The sequence below is a fragment of the Salvelinus sp. IW2-2015 genome, linkage group LG2 (assembly GCF_002910315.2).
Source record: "Salvelinus sp. IW2-2015 linkage group LG2, ASM291031v2, whole genome shotgun sequence".
In the NCBI taxonomy this organism is placed as follows: domain Eukaryota; kingdom Metazoa; phylum Chordata; class Actinopteri; order Salmoniformes; family Salmonidae; genus Salvelinus; species Salvelinus sp. IW2-2015.
In genome coordinates, this window is record NC_036839.1 from 10,672,309 (window position 1) to 10,689,884 (window position 17,576).

Sequence of the window (17,576 nt, forward strand, 5' to 3'; positions counted from 1 at the left end):
TCCAAACCTGATGCTACCTGAGCCTGATATTAAATAGTTTACATTTTATGAGCCCCACATGAACAACATTTAATGAGCCCAAGCCCAAAAAATATCAAATTATTGTGCCGTTATCCAATGCATATATGATATAGGCTACAGCACATTACGCACGACAGAAAAACAAAAGCCCGTAGATGTAGCTAGCTATATGCTCTCTTGGGTAAATAAATGAAACTAGCTCCTGTAGGTAAAATCTTTTTGAGTGTGAACTGTATTACTGTACTGTATTGTATTGCACTGTATTATATGGACTGGAATTACGCACATCGTTCAAGCCATGATAAAGCAGAAGAGAACATGCAATTCTGATGAACCACATGCGGGCTACAAAGTTACAGGCTAGTGAATTTGATTTTAATTTTGAAATAGAATAGGGCCTATTTGTATAATTAGTAGGCTGATCCATATACAGTATATACCTTTCATAATATTTCCCTAATATTATTAGCCTACCTCCTCTTTCTCTCTCTAATGTTGCTTCATTCCTTCCTCGCTTTCAACAGTTAAATGAAATAAGTTTAGTTGTCCTTATCTTATCATTCTAATGTCATCCTTGAATAATATAGGACTAGAATTAGATACAGAAGGCCTTCACTTGTCTTCACAAAGATTGAATGGTTCTGGGTCTGAATATAGAACTGCTATAGCCTACCGCCATCGCGCGTTCGCTCTTCTTTCAAACTACCCGTGAGTTCTATTGGCTGCTGTATGTAACATTCAGCAAAAAAAGCTTGCTTCCATTTTCGAAGTCTATTAGTATATGAAATGCTAAAAATACAATATGGTCCAGCAAGCTATTCTAGTTTAGCTTTCCTGCATGGGACTCCAAGAGCTAAGGAGCGTTTTTTAAGGAGAGGCCAGCTGAGCACAGGTACTTGCGTATTGCGCAAGAGACAGAGGCCATAAGTTAGAAGCTTATTATGCATAACCATCATTAATTTGCTAAATATAAGGCTAATACTGCATTGAATTCATTACCTAAAAGAGGTAGGCTAGGACATCTATATATAGGGCTATATATCAATATTGAACAGGATTGTCTGTTTTGGATGCAATTTGAATGGAGTTGATGGAGAGAAAGAAAGATAGAGAGCGCTCGGGCATGCACTGATTTAAAGCAATATATTTGAGTGACAGGCTGTTTTAAAACTCTGCAGCTGCAATTAAACAAATAATAATCTTTACAATTAAAAAACAAGGTGACCCCTGAAAGCCAGATGGAGATGGGTAAATTTGACGCGCATTCGGCCTTTATATTACTGTGTCATAGGCTACGCTGCGGCAAATGTAGGCCTAACTGTGACAAGAAAAAAGTGATCATGATGGGTCTACATGCATTGTGAACTGTGCTCCATACTGAGATGGGCTGTCTGTCATCGCATATCATTTAACAGTTCCATTTCACACCATGCTGTTCATATAAAAAATTTATAAAAATGTACTGGTGTCTTGCAGTTATTTATCCCGGGAAAAGGGAGTGTATTTGGGAGATAAATCTCAGTAACCGGGTTCCCACTATTCAACCCTACTATCATGTAATGAATAGCACTATAAAAGTTGAATAAATGATTATTTATTATTATTACCTACAGGTATACTATTACGCAGTAGTGAAGACAGTTGAAAGGGGGAAATCATCATTTGTTTAACCCTTTTTCTGTTGCAAAGGCGACCATTGTGACCATGTGACCATTACACCTTGGGCTCTAAGTGCAAAAATATCAAATTGGTAAACTAATGAAAACACAATAAGTGATTAAAGCGATAATAAACATTTATTATTTGTACAAAACTTGGTTCTTGATAGCGGAGCATAAGACACTATTTATATATATATAATAACATACTAACATTACTTGTGCAGAAGTAATAAAGATGGCAATTTATGAGAAGTGATATAACAAGCTGGATGTACCACTGCATGTAATATCTACTTTATGCTCAAAACATAATATTATACCTTTGTAGTCATGACAAAGGGCTCAAAGACAATACTAACAGTTGGATAGAAGAACAATGTATTGTGATCAGATGTAAGAGAAAATTACACTTGTACAGGGATTCCGTAGAGATTGTAGGCCACTAGTCGGAGAAGAGTGAGTTACTTGGCATACTCTGCAGGTCACCTTGTGTTACTCGGAGTACGGAGAACTCATCTGTAAAAGTCAAACAATACCCTTAATAGCGGACGCCATTGCAACTAGAATATAAAGATTGTTTCTGCAGGTTCAGTCCAATCACCACAGAGAATTACAAGGAGTCTTCATGATGACTCATTTATTTTACAAAAGGAACATCATCTTAAAAGTCGTATTTAACATCAAAGCCAGAGCAGAGATAAAGTCAACCTAGGCTTCTGAACCTAGTTCATCTCCAGAGTGTTTTAATACCTTGCTGCGGTGTAGCCTCGTCCCAACCTGTACATGATCTGTTTTATAGCCAGCTCTTCTATCATTACTATAAACCATACACCAAGTCAGTTGTGGTCAGTGCTGTTTAAGTTTTTTTATGAGCATGGCCTTATTTCTATGACAGAATATTGGATGACTGTCATTCATATTCCATTCACCCAGCTCAATGTAACATCAATAGGCTTAGGCTCCTACATGATGCTCAAATTTTCCCCATACCCATCATGAGGTTGCTACAACCTAGCCTATGAATTAAAGTTTAAAACGTCGGTGCACAGGTCGAAAGACAAATTGGAGTATTCAAGGTGGCAGACAGTGACACATTCAATACCGCCTTGCACACTCTAGCTGATCTAGGGTGTAAACACTAGTCCAAACAGTTGCAGACAAGAGTTTGTATTGGACAAATTCAGGTAGGTTTAGCCCCGTTTTGTTCGGCTTCCTCCTCTGAGGAGCCTCCACTCATACAAGTGTAACAGAGTTGAATTTCTTGTATTATCACCAACATTGAGACAAAGGTTATTGTATACCAGCACCTACTGGCTATAGAGAGGCAACTGTGTATCTGCAATGATGGAAGAGTTGGCTACATTAGATAGGCCTACAGTTTGGGACTAGGCTAGCTGCAGTGTGTCTGTTTAAGATAGGGTGGTTACTCTACTCACGGCAGTCTCAATCTCCAAGGGGCTGAGGTGCTGGGTGAGCATGTCAAACATCCCAGGGGACATGGGAGGTTCTGGGGAGGAGCAGGGGGGAGGTGTGGTTCTAAGGGCGGGGGCGGCAGCATTGGAGAGAAAGAGAGAGAGATATAAGTCAAGGGAATGGTTTAGACTATAGAAACAAATTATATCTAACATAGCCTAATATTTCAGATACACATCTTCGGCGCAGGTCTGCATTCAACTCCTGGTATGCACAGACTATAAGATCTTAACAAACTTAAACTTCAGTACTCACTGCAAAGTTGAGATGGGGATCAGCATAGATGGTATGTATGGAAAGACTGTAAGAAGATAAAAAAAATAGGAGATTATGGGCATGTTAGTAAACAACCACTCAAATTGTTGGCAATATCAACACTGCTTCCCAGTTCCAGAACATTTGATTGTCCAGTTGTGCTGATGATTATACCGTTTTTTGTATAAAACATTCCCCTGGCGTTGGAAGAACATTCCCAGAACCCATTTAGTCTTTTCTTTAAAAGGTTCCCAGAATGTTTCATTAGGTTGTGGGAACAGTCTGGTGGGAACATTGTGGGGACATCACAAAAGATATGTTCCCAAATCACAAAAACTTTCCAGTTGTGCGGATGATTTGACAATGTTTCTTTTAGGGTGCAAAAAATATTCACTTGATGTTGCAAGAACCACATTTTTTTGATTCTTTCAAAGTTCCTAACGAATTTCATTAGGTTGTGGGAACAATGTGGGGATATGACAAGAGATAGGTTCCCAAAACACAAAATCTGTCCAATTGTGATGACATTCTTAGAATGTTTGTATCAGGGTGCACAAAACATCCCCTCAATGTTCTTTGAATTGTATTCGTGGAATACGTAGAATTTTCCCAGAATTATAAAACTAAGTTTTGAACAGTCCATGTGTCACGTTTACTCCCGCTCCTGCCCTCCGGCGTTCGACATCACCTGTATAATAACCACCAGTCCTGGGGTCCATCATTACACACACCTGCAGTGATCATCAGGCTCACCTGGACTCCATTACCTCACTGATTACCTCCCCTATATCTGGCACTCCCTTAGGTTCTTTCCCCAGTCAGTATTGTTTATGTGTTTCATGTCTACACACTACTCGTGTTTGTTATATTGTTCAATGTTCCGATTATTATTAACATAATAACACACAGAAATACGAGCCGTAGGTCATGAATATGGTCGAATCCGGTAACTATCATCTCGAAAACAAAACATTTATTCTTTCAGTGAAATACGGAACCGTTCCGTATTTTATCTAACGGGTGGCATCCATAAATCTAAATATTCCTGTGACATTGCACAACCTTCAATGTTATGTCATAATTACGTAACATTCTGGCAAATTAGTTCGCAACGAGCCAGGCGGCCCAAACTGTTGCATATACCCTGACTCTGCGTGCAATGAACGGAAGAGAAGTGACACAATTTCACCTGGTTAATATTGCCTGCTAACCTGGATTTCTTTTAGCTAAATATGCAGGTTTAAAAATATATACTTCTGTGTATTGATTTTAAGAAAGGCATTGATGTTTATGGTTAGGTACAGTCGGGCAAGATTGTGCTTTTTTCGCAAATGCGCTTTTGTTAAATCATCCCCCTTTTGGTGAAGTTGTGTGCTTTGTTAGGGAGAAATAGTCTTCACACAGTTTGCAACGAGCCAGGCGGCCCAAACTGCTGCATACCCTGACTCTGTTGCAAGAGAGTGACACCATTTCCCAAGTTAAAAGAAATTCATGTTAGCAGGCAATATTATAAAATATGCAGGTTTAAAAATATATACTTGAGTATTGATATATTCTTTATTTATTTATTTTTATCCCCTTTCTCCCCATTTTCGTGGTATCCAATCGCTAGTAATTACTATCTTGTCTCATCGCTACAACTCCCGTACGGGCTCGGGAGAGACGAGGTCGAAAGTCCTGAGTCCTCCGAAGCACAACCCAACCAAGCCGCACTGCTTCTTAACACAGCGCGCCTCCAACCCGGAAGCCAGCCGCACCAATGTGTCGGAGGAAACACCGTGCACCCGCCCCCTCGGTTAGCGCGCACTGCGCCCGGCCCGCCACAGGAGTCGCTGGAGCGCGATGAGACAAGGATATCCCTACCGGCCAAACCCCCCTACACCGGACGACGCTAAGCCAATTGTGCGTCGCCCCACGGACCTCCCGGTCGCGGCCGGCTGCGACAGAGCCTGGGCGCGAACCCAGACTCTGGTGGCGCAGCATAGCACTGCGATGCAGTGCTCTAGACCACTGCGGCACCCGGGAGGCCCCACTTGAGTATTGATTTTAAGAAAGGCATTGATGTTTATGGTTAGGTACACGTGGAGCAACGACAGTCCTTTTTCGCGATGCACACCGCATCGATTATATGCAACGCAGGTACACGCTAGATAAACTAGTAATATCATCAACCATGTGTAGTTAACTCGTGATTATGATTGATTGATTGATTGTTTTTTATAAGATAAGTTTAATGCTAGCTAGCAACTTACCTTGGCTTCTTACTGCATTCGCATAACAGGCAGGCTCCTCGTGGAGTGCAATGTAAAGCAGGTGGTTAGAGCGTTGGACTAGTTAACTGTAAGGTTGCAAGATTGAATCCCTGAGCTGACAAGGTAAAAATCTGTTGTTCTGCCCCTGAACAAGGCAGTTAACCCACCGTTCCTAGGCCGTCATTGAAAATAAGAATGTGTTCTTAACTGACTTGCCTCGTTAAATAATGGTGTAAAAAATAAATACAATTTAAAAATTATTATCATAATCGGCTAAATCGGTGTCCAAAAATACCGATTTCCGATTGTTTTGAAAACTTGAAATCGGCCCTAATTAATTGGCCATTCCGATTACTCGGCCGACCTCTAGTAAAAACACATCACCACCAAATAATGAGTAGAAAATGATGCAATCCCATAACATACTTACTCTCACTCACAGAGAAGTTGCTGGAACCTAGGTGGTCAGAATTATTTTATATACAGTATAAACCAAAACCCTCTCCATCATAAACATGTCTTGGCAGACATCTTGCCTTTGCTCTGCTGGCTGTTGTAAAGTCGTCCGAAGGCCTCGTCTTTGGGGATGTCTGGGTAGAGGAACTTTAGTGGGTTCTCAGGGACCTCTCCGTCTGTGATGACCTTGTAGTCCCGGATAATGTCGGCAAACGGGAGAGCGCTGAGTCGTGATTTGGTGTACGGCTCCACCGAGATGAACTTGGCGTCTCCTGTTGACACAGACACAACCAAAGCGCCAATCAGAGTTAAATGTTTACAGAATCAATGTTAAAGACACTGTGGAAGTTTAGATGCTAATTGTTTTGTGGAGTTCAATGTTGACTGCATGGTTCAGATAAAATATGAATCAATTTATTATCTTATGAAACCAAACAAATCACTCGTTTTGGGCAAACAATATGATTTTACTCATGGGTGTGGGGAGGTGTGACCCTTTATGTCTAATCAGGTCATTTCTGGACAATTTTTCTCTCCATGTAGGGGTCCCCCTTTGGCTCAAGAGCAAAAAAAAATCCAAATAGTGAAGATAATTCTTTCACGACACCACAGTAATTGACAACCGAGCAGGCCTCACCACTATCGGACTGCTCCACCCAGGTGAAGGTGATCCCGCCCAGGTGGCTCTCGCTGAAGCGCAGCAGGAAAGTCCCAGGCTCCTTGTCCTTCAGACGGGCCCTCTCAGTCTCCTTACTGACAAAACCCATGATGCAGCTGAAGGAAGCACACCCAAAACACACCATCAGTTACAGCACCGTTACATTATTTATTTTACACCCACTGATTTAACAGTACACTGTGGTGTATAGCCCTGAGCAGTGAATAGATCAATCCAGTACATTAAATCCATTCAAAATGGAACTGAACCTAATGATTCACAACTGACATTAAATTGTACTGAACCCAACACTGTAGTTTAGCAAAGGCTAGCTTAAGGATCAGCAGTGGGGTACACAACGCAGAGGAGTGTCCACAAACAACTTGTAGCCCCTAGCATCTATCGCCTAAGCATTTATGTAGATCTGAGAATATTGTAGAAGCAACATGGCAATAATTCCATCTGTCCCCCTAATAATTGTCCACACATGGCATAGTGCCTAGGGGAAAGGGGATAGGGGGTATGGGTTGTTTCTGACCGGCCCTAAATCTCACTTGTCGTTCCAGATGGGAAGTAGGTGCTTCTTGATGAGCTCCAGGATGGAATCCAGCCACATCCAGAAACTGAAATTCTTTCCATGAATATTCTCCTGGAAAAAGCGGACAGAATGGGAAAGAGATGAGAATTACCCTTAAAAGTTTTTTATGGCATTAATTTAATATGACCACTGGAATAATTCCTCAGGGGAAGTGGTGCAATTATGAATTGTTGATGGAGAATGACTCCACTAGGAGCTGAAAAGAATAAGTCAAGTCAAGATGGAGAATGACAGTACAAGTATGTCTGTGAAAGGTTCTACATGAAGTGGTAAGTTAGAGTATTTGCTAGTAAGATATGACATCCTTCATTTTGTGTTTAAGACTTGTAGTAGTAGGACTATAAGAAGCAATAGAACCGACCTTGCAGAATTTGGACCAGGATACCTGACATTCGTTTTGGGAGGCTTGCTGACCTACAGTGAAGATGATTCATAGATTTATGATTATCAACAACAACAAAAAAGTAATATTTCATACACTAAGAATGAATATTCAAGTATTCTTGGACAGAAATAACACCACCTTAGATTATATAAGGGGAGTCCATACTATTGTGGTGGTTGGAAGCCAAAGACCGATGTTGAACAATCTCATGACAATTCACATTCCTTTTCTCTCATAATTCAAAATACTTGTAAGGGACGGGAGTGCTTTTCCTCATGACCTGTGCAAATAAATGGTGTATGTATGCTGTTCCAACACTGTTATGCCCTCATGAAAAGTGTTCCACTAGGCCACCGTACCCAAGAGTTTCTCTCCTAGCATGCACAGCTGCTCCCTGTTGAGGCCCCGCCCAGCGAAGGTGGAGAACTGCCAACTCAGTACCTCAGAGAGCTGGCCCCAACTGGCCCGCTGAGGACTGGCAAAGAAGCCCAGGTTCTAAAAAAGGGAGCGGCACAGAGGAAAGAGAGTGAGATAAAATATAAAACACCCAAAAGAATGGTAGTGTGTGTGTGTGTATGTGTGTTCAGCTCACCCTGGGTTCGTCAGTCAGCAGGTTGTACCACATGACAGATGCCCAGCCTCCAGGCAGCTGGCTAACATTGGAGATGACCACCAGAGGAAAGGAGCAGGTCTGCAGAGAGAGAGACATATATGCACGCAGACATACCACACACACACACATACAGTATTTGCTTACACAATGACTACAGTGGCTTGCGAAAGAGTTCACCCCCTTGGCATTTTTCCTATTTTGTTGCCTTACAACCTGGAATGAAAATCGATTTTTGGGGGTTGTATCATTTGATTTACACAACATGCCTACCACTTTGAAGATGCAAAATCTTTTTTATTGTGAAACAAACAAGAATTAAGACACAAAATAAATAAACTTGAGTGTGCATAATTATTCACCTCCGCAAAGTCAATGCTTTGTAGAGCCACCTTATGCAGCAACTACAGCTGCAAGTCTCTTGGGGTATGTCTCTATAAGCTTGGCACATCTAGCCACTGGGATTTTTGCCCATTCTTGAAGGTAAAACTACTCCAGCTCCTTCAAGTTGGATGGGTTCTGCTGGTGTACAGCAATCTTTAATTGGATTGAGGTCTGGGCTTTGACTAGGCCATTCCAAGCCATTTAAATGTTTCCCCTTAAACCACTCAAGTGTTGCTTTAGCAGTATGCTTAGGGTCATTGTCCTGTTGGAAGGTGAACCCCCATGCTAGTCTCAAATCTGTGGAAGACTGAAACAGGTTTCCCTCAAGAATGTCCCTGTATTTAGCGCCATCCATCATTCCTTCAATTCTGACCAGTTTCCCAGTCCCTGCCGATGGAAAAACATCCCCACCGCAGGATGCTGCCACCACCATGCTTCACTGTGGGGATGGTGTTCTCGGGGTGATGAGAGGTGTTGGGTTTGTGCAAGACATAGCGTTTTCCTTGATGGCCAAAAAGCTCAATTTTAGTCTCGTCTGACCAGTACCTTCTTCAATATGTTTGGGGAGTCTCCCACATGCGTTTTGGCGAACACCAAACGTGTTTGCTTATTTTTTTCTTTAAGCAATGGCTTTTCTCTGGCCACTCTTCCGTAAAGCCCAGTTCTGTGGAGTATACGGCTTAAAATGGTCCTATGGACACATACTCCAATCTCCACTGTGGAGCTTTGCAGCTCCTTCAGGGTTATCTTTGGTCTCTTTGTTTCCTCTCTGATTAATGCCCGCCTTGCCTGGTCCATGAGTTTTGGTGGGCTGCCCTCTCTTGGCAGGTTTGTTGTGGTGCCATATTCATTCAACTTTTTAATAATGGATTTAATGGTGCTCTGTGGGATGTTCAAAGTTTCAGATATTTTTTTATAACCCAGTCATGATCTGTACTTCTCCACAACTTTGTCCCTGACCTGTTTTGAGAGCTCCTTGGTCTTCATGGTGCCACTTGCTTGGTGGTGTTGCAGACTCTGGGGCTTTTCAGAACAGGTGTACAGTGAGGGAAAAAAGTATTTGATCCCCTGCTGATTTTGTACGTTTGCCCACTGACAAAGAAATGATCAGTCTATAATTTTAATGGTAGGTTTATTTGAACAGTGAGAGACAGAATATCAACAAAAAAATCCAGAAAAACGCATGTCAAAAATGTTATGAATTGATTTGCATTTTAATGAGGGAAATAAGTATTTGACCCCTCTGCAAAACATGACTTAGTACTTGGTGGCAAAACCCTTTTGCAATCACAGAGGTCAGACGTTTCTTGTAGTTGGCCACAGGTTTGCACACATCCAGGAGGGATTTTGTCCCACTCCCTTTGCAGATCTTCTTCAAGTCATTAAGGTTTCGAGGCTGACGTTTGGCAACTCGAACCTTTAGCTCCCTCCACAGATTTTCTATGGGATTAAGGTCTGGAGACTGGCTAGGCCACTCCAGGACCTTAATGTGCTTCTTCTGAGCCACTCCTTTGTTGCCTTGGCCGTGTGTTTGGGTCATTATCGTCTGAATACCCATCCACGACCCATTTCAATACCCTGCTGAGGGAAGAGGTTTCACCCAAGATTGACGGACATGGCCCGTCCATCGTCCCTTTGATGCGGTGAAGTGTCCTGTCCCTTTAGCAGAAAAACACCCCCAAAGCATAATGTTTCCACCTCCATGTTTGACGGTGGATGGTTTCTTGGGTCATAGCAGCATTCCTCCTCCTCCAAACACGGCAAGTTGTTGATGCCAAAAACTCCATTTTGGGCTCATCTGACCACAACACGTCACCCAGTTGTCCTCTGAATCATTCAGATGTTCATTGCAAACTTCAGACGGGCATGTATATGTGCTTTCTTGAGCAGGGGACCTTGCGGGCGCTGCAGGATTTCAGTCCTTCACGGCATAGTGTGTTACCAATTGTTTTCTTGATGACTATGGTCCCAGCTGCCTTGAGATCAGTGACAAGATCCTCCTGTGTAGTTCTAGGCTGATTCCTCACCGTTCTCATGATCATTGCAACTCCACGAGGTGAGATCTTGCATGGAGCCCCAGGCTGAGGGAGATTGACAGGTCTTTTGTGTTTCTTCCATTTGCGAATAATCACAGAAACTGTTGTCACCTTCTCACCAAGCTGCTTGGCGATGGTCTTGTAGCCCATTCCAGCCTTGTGTAGGTCTACAATCTTGTCCCTGACATCCTTGGAGAGCTCTTTGGTCTTGGCCATGGTGGAGAGTTTGGAATCTGATTGATTGATTGCTTCTGTGGACAGGTATCTTTTATACAGGTAAGAAACTGACATTAGGAGCACTCCCTTTAAGAGTGTGCTCCTAATCTCCGTTCGTTACCTGTATGAAAGACACCTGGGAGCCAGYAATCTTTTTGATTGAGAAGGGGTCAAATACTTATTTCCCTCATTAAAATGCAAATCAATTTATAACATTTTTGACATGCATTTTTCTGGWWATTTMTGTTGTTATTCTGTCTCTCACTGTTCAAATAAACCTACCATTAAAATTATAGACTGATAATTTCTTTGTCAGTGGGCAAACGTACAAAATCAGCAGGGGATCAAATACTTTTTTCCCTCACTGTATATATACTGAGATTATGTGACAGATCATGTGACACCTAGATTGCACAAAGGTGAACTTTATTTAACTAATTATGTGACTTCTGAAGGTAATTGGTTGCACCAGATATTATTTAGGGGCTTCATAGAAAAGGGGGTAAATACATTTGCACGCACTACTTTTTTGTTTGTTGAAACAAGTAATTTTTTTCACTTCACCAATTTGGACTATTTTTGTGTATGTCCATTACATGAAATCCAAATAAAAATCAATTTAAATTACAGGTTGTAATGTAACAAAATTGGAAAAACACCAAGGGGGATGAATACTTTTGCAAAGCACTGTAATAACGACTGACAATGTATGCTTGGAAGACTGGGTGGGGATTCTTTGAGGTGTGGGATGGTGTGGAGTATTGTCAGAATGTGTGTGTGGGAGAGTGTGTGTCTTATATAGGAGATATGAAGGAGTGTGTAGAAATTGACTGACCTCCAGGTCGATGTTAATGCCCTGTATGTTGAACTGGGCCTCAAAGCTGAGGGAGTGGAGCTCCTCCGTCACAGAGACAGGACCCTGGAACCAGCAGAATACAAATACACACACACACACACACACTTTACTAAACGCCTTCCTCTTACAAACACTCTACTACACCACATTTCACTAAACCTTTTTCTCAGAACACATTAAATACAGTAGCAGAGGGAAATAAAACATTTTTTGTGCAGTGAGGGACCCACCAAAAAGTTGAACACATCTCAATGAAAAACCCGGCAGGCTCTATCAACGGGATAAGGAATTTGCCCTATTTATTAAAGAACAGCATTCCATAACAAGGCTGTCGAAAAACCCAATGAAACGATCTTTGAGGATAATTATATTCCCTCTACAGTATATGAGCAATAGGGGGAAGTTTGATAGCATTATTCATCAGTAATATTCTGTAATAAGATAAGGATCCTGTATCCTAGTGTTTAAATTATGTGATTGAAGCTTTGTCATGACTTTTGTTGAGCCACATGAATAAAAAGGCAAAATAAACTCCTTTCTTCAATTCAAAAGTAAATCTATGATAAAACTTTATCAGAAAGAGCACATGTTTTTTTCAATTAGGAGTTTACTAGGGAGTTAACAAGGTTTTCCATCTGTGATAAGTTATGGAGCCATCTGAAAACGTACGCAACCAAAAGCACCATTGTCCTGAAAAGGAGTTAAAACTTCAAATTAAGGGGAACATTTTGTAAATCCTTGGCAATGTTGCCATCTACTGTTTTAAGAAAACCACTACCTCTTTCTTAATGGAAGTGTTTTTGAGTTCAGTTTTTAAAAGATATTATATTTTATTTAACCAGGCAAGTCAGTTAAGAACAAATTCTTATTTACAATGACAGCCTACTGGGGAACAGTGGGTTATTCAGGGGCAGAACAACAGATTTCTACCTTGTCAGCCTAGGGATTTGATCCAGCAACCTTTCAGTTACTGACCCACCACTCTAACCACTAGGCTACCTGCCTCCCCAACCTCAGGCAAAGTAAAACAAATGATTTACCTCTAAATAAATCATAAGTTTTAAACTCTTAATTCACTTCTGTGTCCAATGACTTCTAATCAAATTATCTCTGGTTGACCAGAATATATCTCTTGAAGTTCTTACAAAGATACGGAAGAAGAAGCGAGACATCCCACTCCCTAATCTTTTCTGGTTACATTACAGTCAATAAACTAAGCAGACCAGACCCAGCTGCTAATGCATTGGTGCCTATGGGAGAGCCACCCCGTTAAGCAGACCGGAACTGACCATTTTTTTTCAATGGTAAATGGCCTGAGTGGGACATCTTCATTTATCCACCATCTTTGGCTCGACAAAGCAGTTCTACGATAGCAAACAAATCTGAAGGTCATGTTTCAAAGGTCAAGCTCACTCTAAAGGTCACTTAACCATCATTCATGGAAAAACTAAAAGTCTTGTTCAACTTTCATATTACTTCTCTCACCTCGTTCACCTTGGTTCCATTAACGTATTTCTTCTCTTTCAGCTGCTGAAGAAGATACAAATATGATATCAATGCATAATAAATATACTTACATTAATATCAAATGAACTATTCACACACTGTCATGTACAGCTAGGCCAGGGCGATCTTATTAAAAAGAAATGACTATATAATAGGGTCTTTGCAAACAGTTGTCTGTTATTTCCAATATAACTGTTGCCAGCCAGCTCCATTGAACCAAATTAGTTTGATTCCACTAAAATGTTTCACTAAACCTGTGGATTAACAGATTGAGGTTTAATTATTATGAATATGTTAGTGTGTAAGTGGGGACAGTGAAAGTCAGAGGTTACCAAGTGTCTAAACTCTACAGACAGACAGCCATTGGATGATTCCTCCACGTCCATTATTTTGGTGGTGGTAGTCAGGATGAAGAACTGACGATTTCTGAATGGAGAGGGACGGGGCAAAGCCGTAGTTAGTAGTCTGAACTAAGCACACACACAAGCAAACACATACAAACACAGAACAGCAACAACAACAGAATTAGCTAAGATACTGTACATGGCAAACACATGCAGCGGTAGAAACAACAATTCAAGTTGGATTCCAGGCAGCTAAAAAGGGGATTATTCTGCTCACTTAAACTGTGTCATCTGACACATCTCATACTTCTCTCTTTGTCACTGTTCTCCCTACACACTAAAAACAAATGGTTCTATATAGCGCCAAATAAAGGTTATTTGGCTTGTAAGCATAGCAGAACCCTTTGTGGTGCTATATGGAACCTTTTTTTGAAGGTTCTATGAAAATAACCATACTCATAAGGTTCTAAATGGAACATGTATGGTGCTATAAAGAACGATTTCCTAAGATTCTATAAAGAACCATTAATAAAGATTTGATATAGCACCAAAAAAGGGTTTTGCTATGGTTACAACCCTTTTTGGGACTATATAGAACCCTTTTTTATGGTTCTTTATAGAACCTTTATGGAGAATGGTTCTATAAAGAACCTTTCTCAATCTCAAAGGTTCTTTGTAGAACCATACCGTTTTTAAAATTCTGGTTTAATAGCCACATTATATTGTTAAAATCCCATCGTTTTATTATTGTGTTTATCAGCAAGTTTAATAAGGTGTGCTAGCTCTGGAACATCTGGGGGTCCCTGATAAGAGAATTGAGAACTACTGTCTTAGTCGACAATTCTCAAATGACGCAAGGCCATATGTGAGTCTTTCACAAGACACCGTCACTGGCCATAGTCATATACAGTGCTGTGAAAAAGTAATTGCCCCCTTACACTCAATAACTGGTTGTGCCACCTTTAGCTACAATGACTACAACCAAACGCTTCCTGTAGATTTTTATCAGTCTCTCACGGCGCTGTGGAGGAATCTTGGCCCACTCTTCTATGCAGAACTGCTTTAACTCACTCTTCCAAAAAGTTATACATTCTTCCAAAATCCTTGATGATCATCCAGGTGCTTCCAGGTGCTTTTTGGCAAACTTGAGTAAACTTTTTGGATGAGATGGCGAAAACCAAACACTGCATTCCACAGTAAGAACCTTATACCAACAGTCAAGCGTGGCGGTGGTAATGTGATGGTTTGGGGATGCTTTGCTGCCTCAGGACCTGGACGACTTGCCTTAATAGAAGGAACCATGAATTCTGCTCTCTATCAGAGAATTTTACTGGAGAATGTCAGGCCATCCGTCTGTGAGCTGAAGCCTTAGCCAAATACATTTAAACTCAGTTTTTAACAATTCCTAACATTTAATCCTAGTAAAAATTCCCTGTCTTAGGTCAGTTAGAATCACCACTTTATTTTAAGAATGTGAAATGTCAGAATAACAGTAGAGAGAATTATTTATTTCAGCTTTTATTTCTTTCATCACGTTCCCAGTGGGTCAGAAGTTTACATACACTCAATTAGTATTTGGTAGCATTGCCTTTAAATTGTTTAACTTGGGTCAAATGTTTCGGGTAGCCTTCCACAAGCTTCCCACAATAAGTTGGTTGAATTTTGGCCCATTCCTCCTGACAGAGCTGGTGTAACTGAGTCAGGTTTGTAGGCRTCCTTGCTCGCACACGATTTTTCAGTTCTGCCCGCAAATTTTCTATGGGATTGAGGTCAGGGCTTTGTGATGGCCACTCCAATACCTTGACTTTGTTGTCCTTAAGCCATTTTTCCACAACTTTGGAAGTATGCTTGGGGTCATTGTCCATTTGGAAGACTCATTTGCAACCAAGCTTTCACTTCCTGACTGATGTCTGAGATGTTGCTTCAATATATCCACATCCTTTTCTTTCCTCATGATGCCATCTATTTTGTGAAGTGCACCAGTCCCTCCTGCAGCAAAGCACACTCGTGCTTCACGGTTGGGATGGTGTTCTTCGGCTTGCAAGCATCCCCCTTTTCCTCCAAACATAACGATGGTCATTATGGCCAAACAGTTCTATTTTTGTTTCATCAGACCAGAGGAAGAAAGAAAAAGTACAATCTTTGTACTCAGGTGCAGTTGCAAACCGTAGTCTGCCTTTTTTATGGCGGTTTTGGAGCAGTTGCTTCTTCCTTGCTGAGCGGCCTTTCAGGTTATGTCGGTATAGAACTCGTTTAACTGTGGATATAGATACTTTTGTATCTGTTTCCTCCAGCATCTTCACAAGGTCCTTTGCTGTTGTTCTGGGATTGATTTGCACTTTTCGCACAAAAGTACTTTCATCTCTAGGAAACAGAACGCATCTTCTTCCTGAGCGGTATGACGGCTGCGTGGTGGCTGCGTGGTCCCATGGTGTTTATACTTGCGTACTATTGTTTGTACAGATGAACGTGGTAATTTCAGGCATTTGGAAATTGCTGCCAAGGATAAACCAGACTTGTGAAGGTTTACAAATTTTTTTCTGAGGTCTTGGCTGATTTCCTTTGATTTTCCTATGATGTCAAGCAAAGAGGCACTGAGTTTGAAGGTAGGCCTTGAAATACATCCACAGGTAAACTTCCAATTGACTCAAATTATGTCAATTGGCCTATCAGAAGCTTCTAAAGCCATGACATCATTTTCTGGAATTTTCCAAGCTGTTTAAAGGCACAGTCAACTTAGTGTATGTAAACTTCTGACCCACTGAAATGAACAGTGAACAGTGAAATAAATATAAGTGAAATAATCTGTCTGTAAACAATTGTTGGAAAAAATGACTTGTGTCATTCACAATGTAGATGTCCTAACCGACTTGCCAAAACTATAGTTTGTTAACAAGAAATTTGTGGAGTGGTTTAAAAACGAGTTTTAATGACTCCAACCTAAGTGTACGTAAACTTCTGACTTCAACTGTATACATCAAAATTGTTAAAAAGCAACAAATTTGACTTTTTGAAATGACCTACTCAAAGTCCAGACCTATTCCCAATTGAGATGTTGTGGTAGGACTTGAAACGAGCAGTTAATGTTTGAAAACCCACAAAAAATTCCCCCACGGCGACGTGAGACTGATCAACTACAGGAAGCATTTGGTTGCAGTCATTGCAGCAAAAGGTGGCACAATCAGTTATTGAGTGTAATTGTTAATTAAATAAATAAAATAAGCATCCGTTTTTTTTGTTATTCGTAACCTCAGATTCCCTTGATCTAATGTTAGGTTTTGGTTGAAGATCTGATAACATTCAGTATAAAAACTATCAGAAATACTTTTTTTACACCAATGTATAACATGTTACAGCGTAACATAACATATTAGATAAACTAGAATGACACATTGTTGCACAAAAAGAGCTGTGCAAAAACCACGCCCCAAAATATTATATTGAGCCACCGACCCTACATTTTAATTATCACTAAAAGAGGAAAGAACCCTTTTTTGAACTACAAAGAACTATTGAAGGGCTAAAAAGGTTATTTGGGTCAGTATGGTTCCACATAGAACCATCACCCTTCCCAAAGAACTATTGAAGAACCCTCATGTACACACATGCCACATGAGAAGGTTCAATATTGGCCTAAATAACAAGAACAGGAAATCCCCACAGAACATCCCACATTGAGGTTGCATGGATATACTCACACTCTGCCAGGGGGGAGGTCCCTACACACAGGGAAGATAATACAGTACATAAATTACTCAGTAATGTAGTGCTAGCTTGCTTATAAACGTCAATGAAGAATATATTGATGTCTATGAAACATTACGTTTCTGAAATATATTCATGTTCACACAGTGTTGTCAGTTTG

General features: G+C 40.8%; 1 protein-coding gene across 2 annotated transcripts in view; it reads right to left on the reverse strand.

The window, feature by feature from the left end:
• Positions 1–1,795: 1,795 nt before the first annotated feature.
• The window catches only part of stat4 (signal transducer and activator of transcription 4), a 29,982-nt gene continuing 14,201 nt past the window's right edge, over positions 1,796–17,576 (reverse strand). The window contains exons 11-23 of one of the 2 annotated variants that reach the window (XM_024001920.2): positions 17,410–17,430; positions 13,700–13,793; positions 13,347–13,388; positions 11,841–11,924; positions 8,352–8,450; positions 8,119–8,254; positions 7,736–7,788; positions 7,331–7,425; positions 6,756–6,892; positions 6,199–6,390; positions 3,411–3,456; positions 3,119–3,218; positions 1,796–2,198 (exon numbers count right to left, since the gene is read on the reverse strand). In XM_024001920.2, the coding sequence (XP_023857688.1) occupies positions 2,175–2,198; positions 3,119–3,218; positions 3,411–3,456; positions 6,199–6,390; positions 6,756–6,892; positions 7,331–7,425; positions 7,736–7,788; positions 8,119–8,254; positions 8,352–8,450; positions 11,841–11,924; positions 13,347–13,388; positions 13,700–13,793; positions 17,410–17,430 (1,123 nt within the window). In that variant the 3' untranslated portion in view covers positions 1,796–2,174. Of the gene's footprint in view, positions 2,199–3,118; positions 3,219–3,410; positions 3,457–6,198; positions 6,391–6,755; positions 6,893–7,330; positions 7,426–7,735; positions 7,789–8,118; positions 8,255–8,351; positions 8,451–11,840; positions 11,925–13,346; positions 13,392–13,699; positions 13,794–17,409; positions 17,431–17,576 lie in introns of both variants that reach the window. The other variant, XM_024001911.2, reaches the window with a different exon arrangement.